This window comes from Brachyistius frenatus, unplaced genomic scaffold (assembly GCF_029030835.1).
Source record: "Brachyistius frenatus isolate BFR_SWC_R1_liver_20210118 unplaced genomic scaffold, ASM2903083v1 Contig_63, whole genome shotgun sequence".
Lineage (NCBI taxonomy): Eukaryota > Metazoa > Chordata > Actinopteri > Embiotocidae > Brachyistius > Brachyistius frenatus.
In genome coordinates, this window is record NW_027210662.1 from 738,552 (window position 1) to 753,197 (window position 14,646).

At 41.3% G+C, this 14,646-nt stretch overlaps 2 protein-coding genes across 2 annotated transcripts in view; both read right to left on the minus strand.

The window, feature by feature from the left end:
* Nucleotides 1–151: 151 nt before the first annotated feature.
* Nucleotides 152–8,414, minus strand: ubac1 (UBA domain containing 1). Its single transcript, XM_069706506.1, has 10 exons — nucleotides 7,941–8,414; nucleotides 6,723–6,843; nucleotides 6,556–6,629; nucleotides 6,355–6,462; nucleotides 6,081–6,183; nucleotides 5,421–5,529; nucleotides 4,884–5,142; nucleotides 4,137–4,223; nucleotides 3,103–3,241; nucleotides 152–2,545 (listed from the first exon to the last, which is right to left on the minus strand). Exons 1-10 carry the CDS (start codon nucleotides 8,076–8,078, stop codon nucleotides 2,430–2,432), a joined length of 1,254 nt encoding a protein of 417 aa, XP_069562607.1. The 5' UTR covers nucleotides 8,079–8,414; the 3' UTR covers nucleotides 152–2,429.
* A 993-nt stretch (nucleotides 8,415–9,407) lies between these two features.
* The window catches only part of LOC138625524 (neurogenic locus notch homolog protein 1-like), a 45,453-nt gene continuing 40,214 nt past the window's right edge, over nucleotides 9,408–14,646 (minus strand). Inside the window, exons 31-34 of the mRNA XM_069706505.1 lie at nucleotides 13,154–13,452; nucleotides 12,576–12,723; nucleotides 12,352–12,449; nucleotides 9,408–12,249 (exon numbers count right to left, since the gene is read on the minus strand). Coding sequence (XP_069562606.1) covers nucleotides 10,897–12,249; nucleotides 12,352–12,449; nucleotides 12,576–12,723; nucleotides 13,154–13,452 — 1,898 coding nt within the window. The 3' untranslated portion in view covers nucleotides 9,408–10,896. The remainder of the gene's footprint in view (nucleotides 12,250–12,351; nucleotides 12,450–12,575; nucleotides 12,724–13,153; nucleotides 13,453–14,646) is intronic.

The window sequence follows — 14,646 nt, forward strand, 5'->3', positions numbered from 1 at the left end:
ACTTATTATAAATTAATATTCATTTATGAATGTGACTTGTTTATATTGTTAATTCACTGTTTTTAAATCTGTTGTTCTGCACTTTAACTAGATGCACTGAACCTTCGTCATTGTCAAAGTGTCACTTAAAAACAACACAGAACCCAAAGAATACAGCCACAAAAAAATAACTTTAATGCAATAGTGATTTAGATGCCGGCAGCCATGAGGCTGTTTGATCGAACAGACTGTGAGTATATTGCATAGGTTGTTGATCTGGGACAGTCCTGCATGAAAGTGGAGTGAAAACAACAATCTGTGACTCCAACAGCTCTCTCTTCAGCGTCCCTTTGCAATAAAGTTCACTTTGCTCCGTTCTGTTCCTGCTGACCGTTTTGAAAAGATATCGGCATTTCGTGTGGAGTTTTTCCCTTAAACGTACACTCTCCCAGTGTTTGTTTCACAATATTACGGAGGGAGAGAGGGTTTTGTATGTGTGCCAATGCAAAGCATGGAGGTGGTGAGACAGCTGGTCACTGTGGGCCCACGATAAAGGGCCGCTGCAGTGCAGGAGAGAGGCTTCCAGAGATGCGTGTAGAAACCCTCCTTCGTTCCAACACTTGAAATCACCCTGTGACCTACCAGTCCAGAAGCACATTTTGAAGTTGGTTTGTAAAAACAACATTTGAAGCATTTAATTTTTTTTCACATTTGTAGATTAGCTTCAAGGTTTGCTAAAAAATGTTATAAATAAGAACAAGTTACTAGTTTGGCTTTCATATAAATAATGTAATAATACATAGTTCAAACAGACACTTCTCTCTAAAAACATTTAAATATTTTCAAATATTGCATTTACGAAACCATGTCCTGTGGTGCTCTTATTCGTAAAAGTTTCTCGGCAGATTAGTTAAAGCCATTTTCAAATGCCAAACTAGACAGGGTTGAGCAGAGGTTTGCCGTAACGACAGGTTTAGAAAAACAATCTCAGCCTCCCTGAGCAGAAAGTCACATCAATACCATATTTTAAATATTGAATAAAAACACTCAAAAGCTTGGCAAGACACACCACCCTCCATATTGTTTTTAACTCTTGGTACAACCAGGAGAGGCTCGACTCTCCTTCTTGTAGCTGGAGACTTAAAGTACTCAATGCAAAGGCTAATATAACACACTACCCATTGCAGTTCACACGTCTCTAACACGCAAATCAAATATATGTCTTTACAGGCCAACAGAAGTCCTTCCTATTGCACAGAAATACAGGGTATTTTTTTTCACTGGATACATCTAATGACAAGGCAGGTTATACAGTGACATTTTGGTTTGGTTTGAACAGCATAAAGAAAAGAAAAACACATAAGTAAACCAAAACTCCACTTCTATTATTTCTTTGTGTGTGTGAAGATGCTCGCTAGCGTTCATCTTCATTCAAATTTAAAGGTTTAAAAAAAAAAAAAATAAAAAAAAAAAGGCAAACCCCTTTTTGATTGGGCTTAGCTTCCTTTAACGTGCCACCACAGCCTTTTCAGATAAAACATGAAACCTTCTTTTAATTTCCCTCAGTGCTGCAGTGAGCGATACTCATTCGAGGTGAACAAGTGCTTAATGAGCGCGACATGATAATATGACATTCAAGAGCACATTGACAAGAAAAACACACAGGCCTACTATAACATCTTCTCGTAAAAACAGGACCGAGACACAGTTTAAGTGTACAGCTTTCCTCTAAAAGGCAAGAAATAAATATGTCTGAAGAAGCTCAAAGGACAAAATTTCTCTTCAAACTGAGAGGCGGTTGACTTACAGTCACCTTGCAGGCATCGACGCAGGCAAAGGTAACGGTCTGAACCAAACGCTGACCACAAGCTTCTCCATCATAAGCAGTTATTTTTGATGAGAACAAAGACAGAGAGAGGAAAACAAAGAAAGTATGATACCGACAGAAGTCCTCCACACATTCCCCACTGATGAAATGTAGCAATTTAAAGAGACAGACTGTAATTGATATTTAAACATACAAAAACAGTTTCCTTTGAAGTGTAAACAGTAAATTGATGTCTGATGTCAGTTTTGCACATGGAGAAATTATAGAAAATAAATCATGTCTGTCATATCTATAAATTGTTATCATTAAAATGTAAAAACAATATACTAAATATCTTACTTTTATATTATTCCTGTAATAATAATAATAATAACGTTTATGTTGACATTTCTTTTGTGTAAGTGTTTTTACTGTACTGTTATAAATAGTTATACGAGGAACATTTTTAATTCATACTTTGACTCATCTGGCTTTTGTCTTTACAAGGCAAAAAAATAAAATACAAAAAGAAATACTTGTGTCTCTGCCACTCTCAAGATACACACACATTCCAGTATGATCAAACACACACCAACACACGCACACAAGCTGCCACAGTCACACAGCGGATCACCAGGAGGCTCTATGTGCGATTGAGGGTCTGGAAGATTCTGGATATTTGGAGCATGACAGGGCCGGTCTCCGGGTCGTTCATCCACTGGGTGCTGTTCAGCGGGTTCTCCAGCATGTCTTCAAACGCTGCACACAAACACAAGGCACACCAGTGAGAAATATATTCAACCTCCCGTTTCTCTCCCATCAACCAAGTGGAGCGTGAAAGCTGCCCACCCTGAGCCCGACTCTGTTGGAGGTTTCTGCCTGTTAAAAGGGAATTTTTCACCCAGGCTTCTGGTTTTGTTCAATTTGATTTATTTAGCAGCAAACATAAATCATGTCTCTGACTTTACTATTAAATGTGGCTTTAGTTATCTAAAACCACATTTAATAGTAAAGTCAGAGACATTTAGATGACTAAAGCCACATTTAATAGTAAAGTCAGAGACATGATTTATGTTTGCTGCTAAATAAATCAAATTGAACAAAACCAGCAGCCTTTAAATGTGTATGTAAAATCAAAGTCGTTCATATTCTTTTGAAACACTTGCAGTTTGTTACGATGGTTCGATAGATGCGCTTCAGCTGCTCACACAACAAAACAGACAACGATGTGAAACAGTTTCTGATGTTATTTGGGGTAGAACATTTCAAATCATCCAATATCTTAGCTTTTTCCACAAGGTTTGATCTGACGGTACCTAGCAGAGTCTTGGGGTTGGTTAGACCCAGCTGGACCACTGGATTTTCCAGGATGGCTTGGAAAAGCGGGCTGTTGGTGTCGATGCCTTTGTCCAGATCTTCTGGAGAAGGTTTCCTGTCTCCCAGCAGCCACTCACACTGCAGGATGGGAAAACACAGTGAGGAACCAATGCTCTGCTCTGGTTTTAAAAACATATCAACATCTTTACGAAGGATCAGAGTTCAGGATCACCCAGAAACAAGCAGGCCAGAGTATTTGAACAAAAGCCTTCCAGTTTAAAAGGTCTTAACTAATAAAATCATATTTTGCACCACGTTTACAACAGGTCTATCTAAGACTATAAGGTTATACTAGAGGAGAAGTGGTTCGTACAACATGTTGTCAAACTCTCACGTATTTATAGCCGCTCTGCCACAGAGCGAAGGTGAAGAGAGTAACATAGAGAGGGAGGAGATCAGATATTGTTTAAAAATGGGACAACAGAGTACATTTTCAGACCATCTTAAATAGCGCCACAAATTGCTGTGTAAAGAATGAAAACACAGAGCGGTTCAAGGCCAGGCTCCTTTCTCACTTCTGCAAAGCTGGCCAATCACAGTGTGAGGTTGGTGGGAAATGTTGGACGGGCAGTTTTGAAAAGTTACAGAAGGTGGAAACAGACCCTCTAACTGCAGTTCTGGTGAAGTTTACTGGAAGCATAATACTGACAATGCTTACACAACATCCAGGTAAAGTATTTTCTATAATAGAGCTCAGCGGTTTGGATTATTACTCTTACATAGATTAGAATAAAAGCAAATTGTTTTAGCAACAATGGAGCCACTGAAAGAAGAACAACCGAATATGAAAATGATCTGCAGGCAGTTTATTAAGGCCCTCAAAACCAAGGAAATCATAACATCTGCCAGTGACAGGAATATACAGTTATGAAAACCTCTACGGGAGAGCCGATCCGCAAACAGCAGGCACAGATGGACTTTTTTCATATACAAGCATTGCTTGTAATGAGAGTTATTGAATGTGAAAACCTACCGCAGCATCCTGCTGGTTGTTATTAACTCTCAGAGCATCGACCACCTCCTTTTCATCGAAGCCCATCTCCATCAAGGCAATGACAGCCTGGAGAAAAAAAGAAGAAGAAACGATTCAGGCTAATTACAATAACACACTGCTCCAATGGAACCCAGCGAGTATGCTGGAGGTTCAAAACTCATTTGAGGATACAGGAACAAGCTGAAGCTGTAAACAGTGTAACAATCACTCATTGCAGCCATGTTGGAAAAATTAACTGCAACAGAAGAGCTTGATGGCAAGATAGACTTTTGTATTTTTGGAGATAGTGGGGAGCTGTTGCTGGGGAAACTGAGGTACATTAATCTCTAAGACTGTAAACATAATCAGAGTGATATCCAAAAATGTCTAACTAAACACAATAACACTTCATATGCTCTATATATATATATATGCATATATATATATTGTCTGCCAGTTATATCTGCTATGTATTAGATGATGCAGTCACAGGCCAATCAAGTAATTTCACAGTGATCACAGTTGTTTCTGATAAAAACACAAAAATCCTACATGCCTACTGGATTTAAACAGAAACACTATGATAATAATGTTGTTATAATAATGAAAGAAAAAAAAAAAAAAACAGCACACTATCATAAGTGTAATCCTGCCCTATATGTGGCAGATGTGAGCTCTGAGATGAGTTTTCTAAAAGTAAATAATACTCAAAGGTTTCGTATACAATGTTTAAAAAAATCCACCCACCCTTGAATCTGGTCTAAACTCCCTTTTCCTGCGGATCCTCTTGAAGATCTCTGTGAGTTCATCCTGCCTGCTGCTCTCGTCTGTGCTCGACTGGCTCGAGAGACTGCGGAGAAGGTTTGGACCGGAGGCTGAAGCAGAGGGGCCGGGTGTAGCTGCTGCCGTGGCTCCGGCTGCCCCAGAAGAGTCCGGTAGAGGCGTGTCTACAGAGGGGTCGTCTACATGCTCGATCAGCCACTCCATAGCCTGGGTCACTGACATGCTAAAGGGAGATCGGAAAAAAACAACAACGACAACAACAACAAAAAACATGTCTAGTGTCTGTAAGGGTTTCCAGGACCAACTACTTTGCCACCGCTCAGTGGAAGTCTGGTATGAATGTACACTCAAAAGTCCATCATTGGGGACAGTTTTCAGCAACACAAATATCTGATGAAAATGATGTAGGTGTTTATCAAACGGTAAAATATGAGTGAGTCCTCATAACAAAAAAAAAAAAAAACAAAAAAAAATAAAAATAAATATATATATCAGCCTTACTGGTTTAATCTAAGAGCTTTGATTGCTCTGCTCTCGGGGAAACCCATCTCTGTGAGCTGCTGAAGGGCCGTTTCATCCACCCGATCTTCTTCATCTTCATCCAACATTGCTTTGAGACACAGAAACACAAAGAGATCAGATGCCTGGCACAAACACTGACATAACGATAATCATCAGGTCTGTTCTCCAGCAACAGTGCATTTTTTAAAAAGGCTCTGAAAGGACAAACACTGAATAAGATCCAATATCTAGTACCTCAGTGTTTTTTTCAAATAAAACGCACTCTGTTATCAATTCAGCATTCACTTCAGAGGTTAACATTGTTGCCTCGCAGCAAAAAGCTCCTGGACTTGGGACTTGGCCTTGACATGACCAGCTGCAGTCTTTCTATGTGCAGTGAGCATGTTTCCCTCACATCTGAGGGCCCAGTTTACACCTACAAGTCAAATGGAAACCCTGAGCTGCCCCAAGATTGAATGTATTTGCCTGTGTGGGCCCCGTGTACATACACTGGGACCCCAGTGTACCACAACAATGTTTCTGCTGAGGGGGCTCCATCCTGAAGTGTCTTAAACATGCCAAAAATATAAATATATATCTCTTGACGGAAGGACTATTGCTATAGATTCGGAAATGGTTTTAAGGGACTGTCCACTTTACCATTGGCCTTTTTGAAGAGTTCAACAGCATCAGGGTTCAAGGCAAGGAGCTTCTGGGCGACTTCAATTAGAGAAACCAGGATTTTTCTGAGCTCTGTTTGAAACTGTAACAACAGAAACAAGACCACACAAACATGTCAAAAATCATTACCAGCTTTGACAATCGATCTATTTTTGAAATGGTTGGAACTGTAGATAAAATTTGTGTTTACTCCATGTTTTACTATTTCTTTGCATTTGAATACACCCTGCGAGGTGAAGCCACGCCTCCTTACATCTCTGATGTTGTGCTGAGTAACAGTGCGGTCAGTGTGACGTATGGACAGGCTGGCGGTGGCTTTCAGGATAGCGTCTTTGTCTGGAGCTTTGTTATCTTGTTTCTTCTGTGGCAGTCAGAAGAAACAACAAGAGTCAATAAAAGGTAGGCAAAATAAGACACCACGTTATTGATTTCACAAAAGGTTGATTAAGCTTACCTTTTCATCTGAACTAACATCCGCCATCTTTGGAGGGGTCGGCGGCGGCCTTTTCTTTATAAGCAGCAAAACCTCTGCAACATACATGAAACACAATCAATTCATGGAAAACTTTACAGGTTTTTTTTTTTTTTTTTTCAAAATCTTGATAAATAGAACATACGTACCTTTATCTTTGAGGTTTTCATCAGCGACAGTTTTTGTGTCGGTGAGGACTCTTTCTGTAGCAGCATGTATAAGTTTATGGTGGGTAAGTGTTTTGGGGTCTTCTAAGCTTCCATGTACATACTACAAAATAAGCACAAAGGAAAGCAGCTCAGGAACTCATTTTCTGTATTAAAGACAAGTTTTAAATACTCATCATATTTTCTAAGAGACCAGCTGACATCTTAAAATTGTGATTTATGTCAGAATCCTAAAATCCTAAAAGTATGTCTGTTTACAATTGTATAAAACTAACAAGCAGTAGATTTGCACGTTATTGTTGACTGTCTGTCGATGAGATGAAACAATAGGCCAACGCATCGATTGAGTCGATTCATGAATCTAAGCAATTTAAGTGATTAATCAAGATCGATTAATAAAATATAAGGCAGTCTTTTCAAAAGTCTTATTTTGTCTGATCAACAGTACAAAACCACAAAATATTCAGTTCACAATTATACACAACACAGAGCATCCTTACGCGAGATGAACAGGAACAAGTACGTATTTGGCATTTTAACTTTTTGAAGACTCAAAACTATTAATACGCGGATTCAAACAGTATGTTAATACACTTTCTGTCAATAAAATAATTGATTCATTGCAAAAAAAAAAGTTGCAAAGTTTGATGACTGATTAATCATTTAATCCCCCCCCAAAAAAAACCAGTCAATAACTGCTTTCTCTCTTTGCCCTATCACCGTAAATAAAACATCTCAAAACTTAATCTGAGAAATGATGACAAGCTGCTGCTGTGAGAAGTTTTAGTTCAGACTAAAGGAATCATTTCAAGAGTGGAAGAAACCCCCAAAGGTGAGCTGTGAAACCCAAACAGCGGACCACACCTCGGGTTGATGCTGTGGGCCATAGAAGGAGAGGATGTGAGCTGCTGTGTAATAATAGACAGGCTGGACAGCAGCGTGTCTCTGATCGGAGGAGATGCCGAGTCGGACCGTGTCCCTCCGCAGGGACAGCCAACCTGCTCAATTATAAATAGCAAACGTCTACCCAGTTACTATAAATACAAAGCCGGTGACACCGACACTGAGGGTTTACACAGAGGCCGTGGCAGACTGAAAACACCCCGGGGCGGGCAGAGGAGTGACAGGACAAAAAAAAAAAAAAGAGAAAAGAAACTGAGGACAGAAAACAACCTGGAGGAAGAAAACAACCCAACCTACATGTTTCAAGCACCTCTCCTTCAGCTTCTCCACCGTGGTGTCTTCCGTGACCTCCTCCAGCCACTCCGCGCCGTCCATGGTGCAGATGTGTATTTTCAACACTTTCCCGGCGAATATTTTCTCCTCCTGCACGAACATCGCTGCAGCCCTGAGACCCGGTCGGTCCTCTGATCCGACGTGAGCTAGCAGCAGTTGCTATGTGCTGCTTTTTTTTTTCTTTTTTTTTTTTTTGGGCAAGCTAGCGTGCTAACGTTAGCACGCAGCTAGCCGTCGTTTGTAAATCCACCGACAACAACCTACGAGCGGGCACCGATTAACTGAGGGCCATCTTCGGGGTCCTCGCCCGGTTTTCGGTGCGATGGCAACCGAGTGGTGTCCTCTGTGCTCCCCAAGTTGTTTATTTCCCCCCCCCTGTGAGCGCAGAAGCAGCAAGCAGCGAATACCCTATTTTTACTGTAATGTTTGAACTTTGAACTCCTGCTGGGCAACACGCGGTGCATCATGGGAGATGTAGTTCTTTCGGGCCAAAGGCTCTTCCGAGGGGAAAACAACAACAACAACAACAACAGCCAAGCTGGTCGAACTGGTTTCAAAAAACAACTAAACTACACAAAGTCACCATCTACTGTTTAATATCCCTTTAAGTTTCTTTGTATTTGTTTGTTTCGTTCAAAGTTTACTGTTTGTCATCTGGAAATATTCTTGCACCACTAAAGCACCACTGGCACATAAAGGGAAATAGTTAATTATTCTGAAAATGTGGTTCTCGTTTAATCAACTAATAATTTTGTCTCAAATTACTGGCATATTGGTGGCATATAACTTTGGCATACTGTTTGCAAAAAAAGGACCATGTTAAAATCCTTAAGGTGGGTCCAGCTTTCTTAAATGATTTTGAAATATAACTTAAAGGCGTTGATTATTTCAGTTTTGTCCTGATATGTTTTATATGCCTTCATTTGTGTGTTTAATCAAATCACGACAGGGGAAACTTGGGGCCATTGTATAACTTCCACATAACACCTGTACAGGAAGGAACTGGGGGTCACGTAGAGCCCAGTGCCCTTTTATGAAACTGGTAAGTTGTTCTGGCCATTGCATTAAGTTATGCTACGTTTTGTTTATTTATCTTTTACCTTAATCATTACCACAATGTGCACAGTGTTTCTCAATAAATATATTGCAATACTGTATTTAGATTTAATAATTAGCACCACTAGATGGAGACACACTAAGTGAAATGACAGTCCGCTGCCGCTTTGGCAAACATACAAAAATAAGAGATGAACTGCATGAGGACGAGGACACACTGTTTTTACTCTATAAGAGTATTAGCTGTGTACTGTGATGTATTGTATATGTAATTGTTGTGCTAATACTAAGTTTTCTTCAGTGGTAACAGAATATGGCAAGAACAAAATGATCTTTTGAAGTGTTGTACTTTCATTCTGAAGAAAAAAAAGACAATTATTGTAAATTCAAGACACACAAGTGCCCTTTATTATAACAAGAAACATTTTTACAGATTGAAAATGAAAAGGGAAAATACATTTCTTGCAAATAATAACTTTAGAAGAGGAAGGAAACATATTGTAGATATTACAATTTCACTACAACCTAATATGTCTTTTTTAAATTATAACATTTTGAAAACTATACCATGGTGTGTCTCACATATACACCAAAGTGGACACGACTGAGAACTTAGCCGATATTTTTTCCTTTTACTGTTGTGTAACAAAAACATTTCCTAACATACACAAATGGGTGCCTCAGTGGATTTTTCTGTGTTGCAAAACAGTAAATAAATATGAATTTATAAAACCTCAATATTTATGTAGTTTTCTTTTTTATGAGAAAAATGTCACCTAACAATATATTGTATTTATTTGTATATAGTTCAAATTTATTGATGCATAAGGGGCAATAAGATACAAAATATATATTCTGTTCTGTTTTACATTTTAGAGGCCGTTGACTGGTGCGAGACCTATCAAAATTGCATGCTTAAGACATAAGATTTCTTAAACAAAATCTTGCTTACAAGGGAAATGTAGAACATATTTACAAAAAGAAGAACACAGCCATAGGCTCAAACTAATAGGAGGGAGAGGGAAAAATGAAGTTTCCTTTGCCCTCTGGACAACAACATACACTGTGGCCAAGAGGCCAGTTCTCCAACACCACAGGACTAACAGATACTCAAGCCTGCCTTAACTGCCAATCTCCAAGATGGCCGTATACTGTACAACATATCACATCCCCACCACGTCTCTACATATGAATGCAATCAAATCTAGAGGCACAACATAATGCTGCTCCACTGATTCAAGAAATGTACACAACTCTAGAGAGTGTAACTAAGAATCATATGATATTTCAAAAGGGGACAACAGCCCACACATCATGAAGGGCCTGTGTGTGAAATACATGACGTGCTGTGCTAACGTCAACAGATTTTTTTTCCACCACTTACAACAAATTGAAATAACACTGAAACTTAAAATGTGCTCTATAAAATGCCCCCTTAATCAGGATTTTCATTATAAACAAGATTATACAAAAAAATATATATAAACAAAGACTGAGAAATCATATAAAAAAAATTTAAAAAAAAAGGCAAAGACTAGAAGTCCTGAAGGAAATAAATACCCAGTGTGTATGCTGCGACTTCACTGCAGAAAAGAAGTGATGAAAGAAATGAGTTTCTCTAAAGGACTTTGTATGACCTAACACCACGGACCCCCGGAATTTCTGTAAGCAGGCAATGCATATAAATAAGACATTAATAAATAAAAAGAATGGATGAAACAGATGTTGCTGTTAGTATAAAAGCTTATAAAAGTCCTATTAAATCTTGTTTACTGCTTTGCCCCTTTTCTTTTTTCATCAGGAGTGCCTTTTTAGGAAAAAAAAAATATACATCAGTTCATCTGGGTGTAAAGATACAAGCTTTCTACTTGAACTGTTCTGGTATGTGTCCAATCTGAGACTGCATGCTTGTCGGTGGACTCGAAATGCCCTCTGACCAGTCGGACATGTTGGAGTGAGGAGATGAACTGGACCACTGGTCGGGGGAGCCGGGGGAGGGGGTCAGAAAGGGGTGGTCGGGAACCTGGACCTGGTGGTTCGGGGTGTTGTCCATGGGACCAGAATAACTGTGTTGGGAGGGTGGGGTGAGGAACTGGGTGCTGGGCATTGACTGGCTGATGGAGGAGGACATAATCTGGGTCTCCTGCGGCAGGATGGTGTGGATGGGCATGCTGGAGGTGCCCGTGCCCTGCTGGAGCTCCGGGGAGCTGAGTTCCCCGCTGATGAAGTTCTGGCTGTTGGTTGTATTTGAGTTCTGGTGCTGCAGCTGGATGCTCTGCTGCTGTTGCTGCTGTTGAAGCTGCTGGAGGTTCTGCATCTGTTGCATCTGCTGAGCCTGCTGCTGCATGATGTGGGACTGTGGAGTCAGCCGGGTGCTCTGGATCCCCTGGTACGCAATTATCTGAGACAGGCTGGTGGTGGGGTGGCCGTTGTGGAGCGAGGTGCTCATCATCCCGTGCTGCCCTCCCTGGTGCAAACCTCCTTGGCCACCGGGAGCTCCTCTCATGGGGTTGAACTGCCCTGGTTGGCTCATGTTGCCGTGCATCCTGGACAGCCAATCACACTGCCCGCTGGAGCCAGACACGGGTAGGTGGGTTAGACGGGGAGGCAGCGGGTCAAACTGCATCCGAGCCAGCTCCTGCTTGTTTGGCATCACCATGTGGTTCACAGCCAAGTGTGGGTCAGACATTCCCTGCAGGTGGTTCAGGGATACAGATGGCGACTGCTGGAAAGGTGAGGTCATCATGGGCGGTGAGGCCACATCAGAGACATAGCCGTGTGGAGACTCCAACGAGTCAACTGGAGACAGAACAGCTGAGCTGTCCAGGAGGTTCCCCGACTTCCCATCCTGGGAATTCTTCTTCTTCACCTTCATGTCTTTGCCCTCCTTGCATCCGATACCCTTGGTGCTGGGCTTGCGTGGCTTTTTGCCCTGACCCTGCGGCTGCGGCTGCTTCATGCCGGCCAGGAAGCCGTTGGGCGAGCAAAGAGGCGGGGTCAGTGTTGTGCTGAGCGACCCTCCGTGCATGGGAGGACTTCGTACCAGGTTGTACTCGTCCATCAGCCGCACGATGTCGTGATGCATCCTCTCCTGTGCAATGTCTCTGGGTAGCCGGTCCATGTGGTCAGTTATTTCTCTGTTGGCAAAGTGCTCCAGGAGGACTTTGGCAGTCTCGTAGCTTCCTTCCCTGGCAGCCAAAAACAGAGGGGTTTCCTCCTGAGAAAAACCGAAGGGGGACAGCGTGTTAAACAGTTTTATAGCTGCACAAGGAACTTTGTTTAACAGCACACATTGGAAGAAGAGACCTTGTTTCTATACCTTGTTATTTTGCATGTCCTTGTTAGCGCCGCTCTTCAGTAGTACAATGGCAGCCTCCACGTTATTTACTGCTGCAGCCCAGTGTAGAGATGATTTACCTGAAGAGACAAAAACATGGCTATTACATCCAAAGTTGTATTAATGCATTTCGATACCTCCAATGTTTGACTACATCCAGCACTAAATTGCAATGTTTTTTCAGTGTCATAAAACAGAAAATTTACCAAAATCATCGATGGCATTGACATCAGCATGGCAGTTAATGAGCTCCTCGACCATGCCCTCCACTGCCAGCCTGGCAGCCAAGATCAGGGGTGTAGTGCCATCATGCATGCGAGCATCCAAGTCTGTGGCGCGGTTCCTTATCAGGATCTACAGAGACGTACAAGAAGTTACTTCTTTTCAGCTACGATTAATTCCTTTTGTACAATTTACTTTAGCAATTATTTTCAAATAACTTTAAACTGTGGTAATTCTAATCTGTAATAGTTTACTAATACTTTTATCTACACTTTCTCAGGCTGCAACTAATGACTCACTGTGAGAACACAGTTTAGCCAATACAATGCCAGAAAACACACCAAAAAAAAAATCGTACATCTTTAAAAGTACTTGTTTTGTCTGACAAGCGTTCTTGAAGCAATGATATTCAATTAACAGAAATATAAAACGGAAAAGCAGCAAATCCTCACATTTAATTAGAAGAAAACAGGTCATGTTTGGCATTTGGAATGACCGATAAACCAAATAATCTTCATAATTTCAGTTTCAGCACTAATACTTTTGGCCAAAATGAACCCACCTGGAAGACTCCCTGGGCGTCAGCTGCCACAGCAGCATGCAGAGGCGTCCTGCCCATGTTGTCCTGGACGTTGGCATCAGCGCTGGCTTCCAGCAGGCGTTTGGCAGCGTCAGACCGAGCGTAACGGGCAGCCAGGTGAAGAGCCGTTTCACCTGTACGGTCCGTTTGATTATGCAAATTAGCCCCTTGGTAGATGAAATCATTGATCACGTTAGCAGAGGCGTCCTCTTCTTCCTCGCTGTTGCCGGTTTCTAAACCTCCTCCACTGCCGGATGCGATCATCAGGGGTGTGAATCCATCTGAAAGAGGAAGGTAACAGACTGCATGGTCAGCACAGCACAGACCCAGGAACTGCTGCAAACAGACAGGAGGCTGCACTTCAAAGCATCTGGCAGATCAAAACAAAGCAACAAACAAATCGAATGTGGATTTTACTCTTTTGCCGGGGTTGAATCATCACAGTTCTCTCTTTTCGATAATGGATTCTGATCAAGGCCTCGGCACAGAAGAAGCTTCAGAGGGAAACCGAAGCCGCGGGGGATAGAGGCCAAGGCTTGCTAAAGTTAGACTGCTGCAAAAACGAAGCATTAATATCTGACTGTGAGAGGCAGCTCAGTCCGTCGACTTGGATAGGTTTTCTCCTCTTCAAAAGGATAGCAAGCCCCAGATCTCACAGATTTGGTCGATTCAAGTGCATCGATCCACGACGGAGGAAAAAAAAGTGTGCTCTCAAGTTGTTAAATCTGTTACTTTGATTTCTTATATCTTTTCTTCGGGGAATTTGGCACTTACTACAAAATTGGGTTTTTGCATCTGATTCCTTCATTGGTTTTGGTAACGTAGAATAGAAAAAAAGAAACAGCGGCCCATTACTGGTCAAATGATTAATCTGATCAGGAATCAGTGTTTTCCCCGAGGCGCATTGCTTCCAGCCAGCTGCTTTGAAGAAGATCCTTTACCCTGAGGACATGGGGCTTTAGCTACTCCTACATGCACAATTACACGCACACACAGCCCCACACACACACACACACACACACACACACACACACACACACACACACACACACACACACACACACACACACACACACACACACACACACACACACACACACACACACAAAAACGCACACTGTGGCTCAGAGAATGTGTGACTAGTATGTTAACTCCAAAACTTTGATTTTTTTTTTTGTCTGTGACCCATCAACACAAATTAATATGTATTTCAAGCCTTTTTACAAGTTATGGTACATAATTTACATTTTTCAATGACAGACTAATTTTTCCTTTTACGATTGTTTCATTCAGATTCTTCAGACTTGAGGTCTATATTTCACAAACAAAGAGAACTAAAATAAATCTATATTTTTCTTGCATATGCTTTGGATTCTTTTGATTAGGTCACAATTCCTTCCAAAATTAATTCCATGCCAAATTTTTTGCACAATTAGACATTTGCTGACAGGTATTACACTTACACTTCATTATTC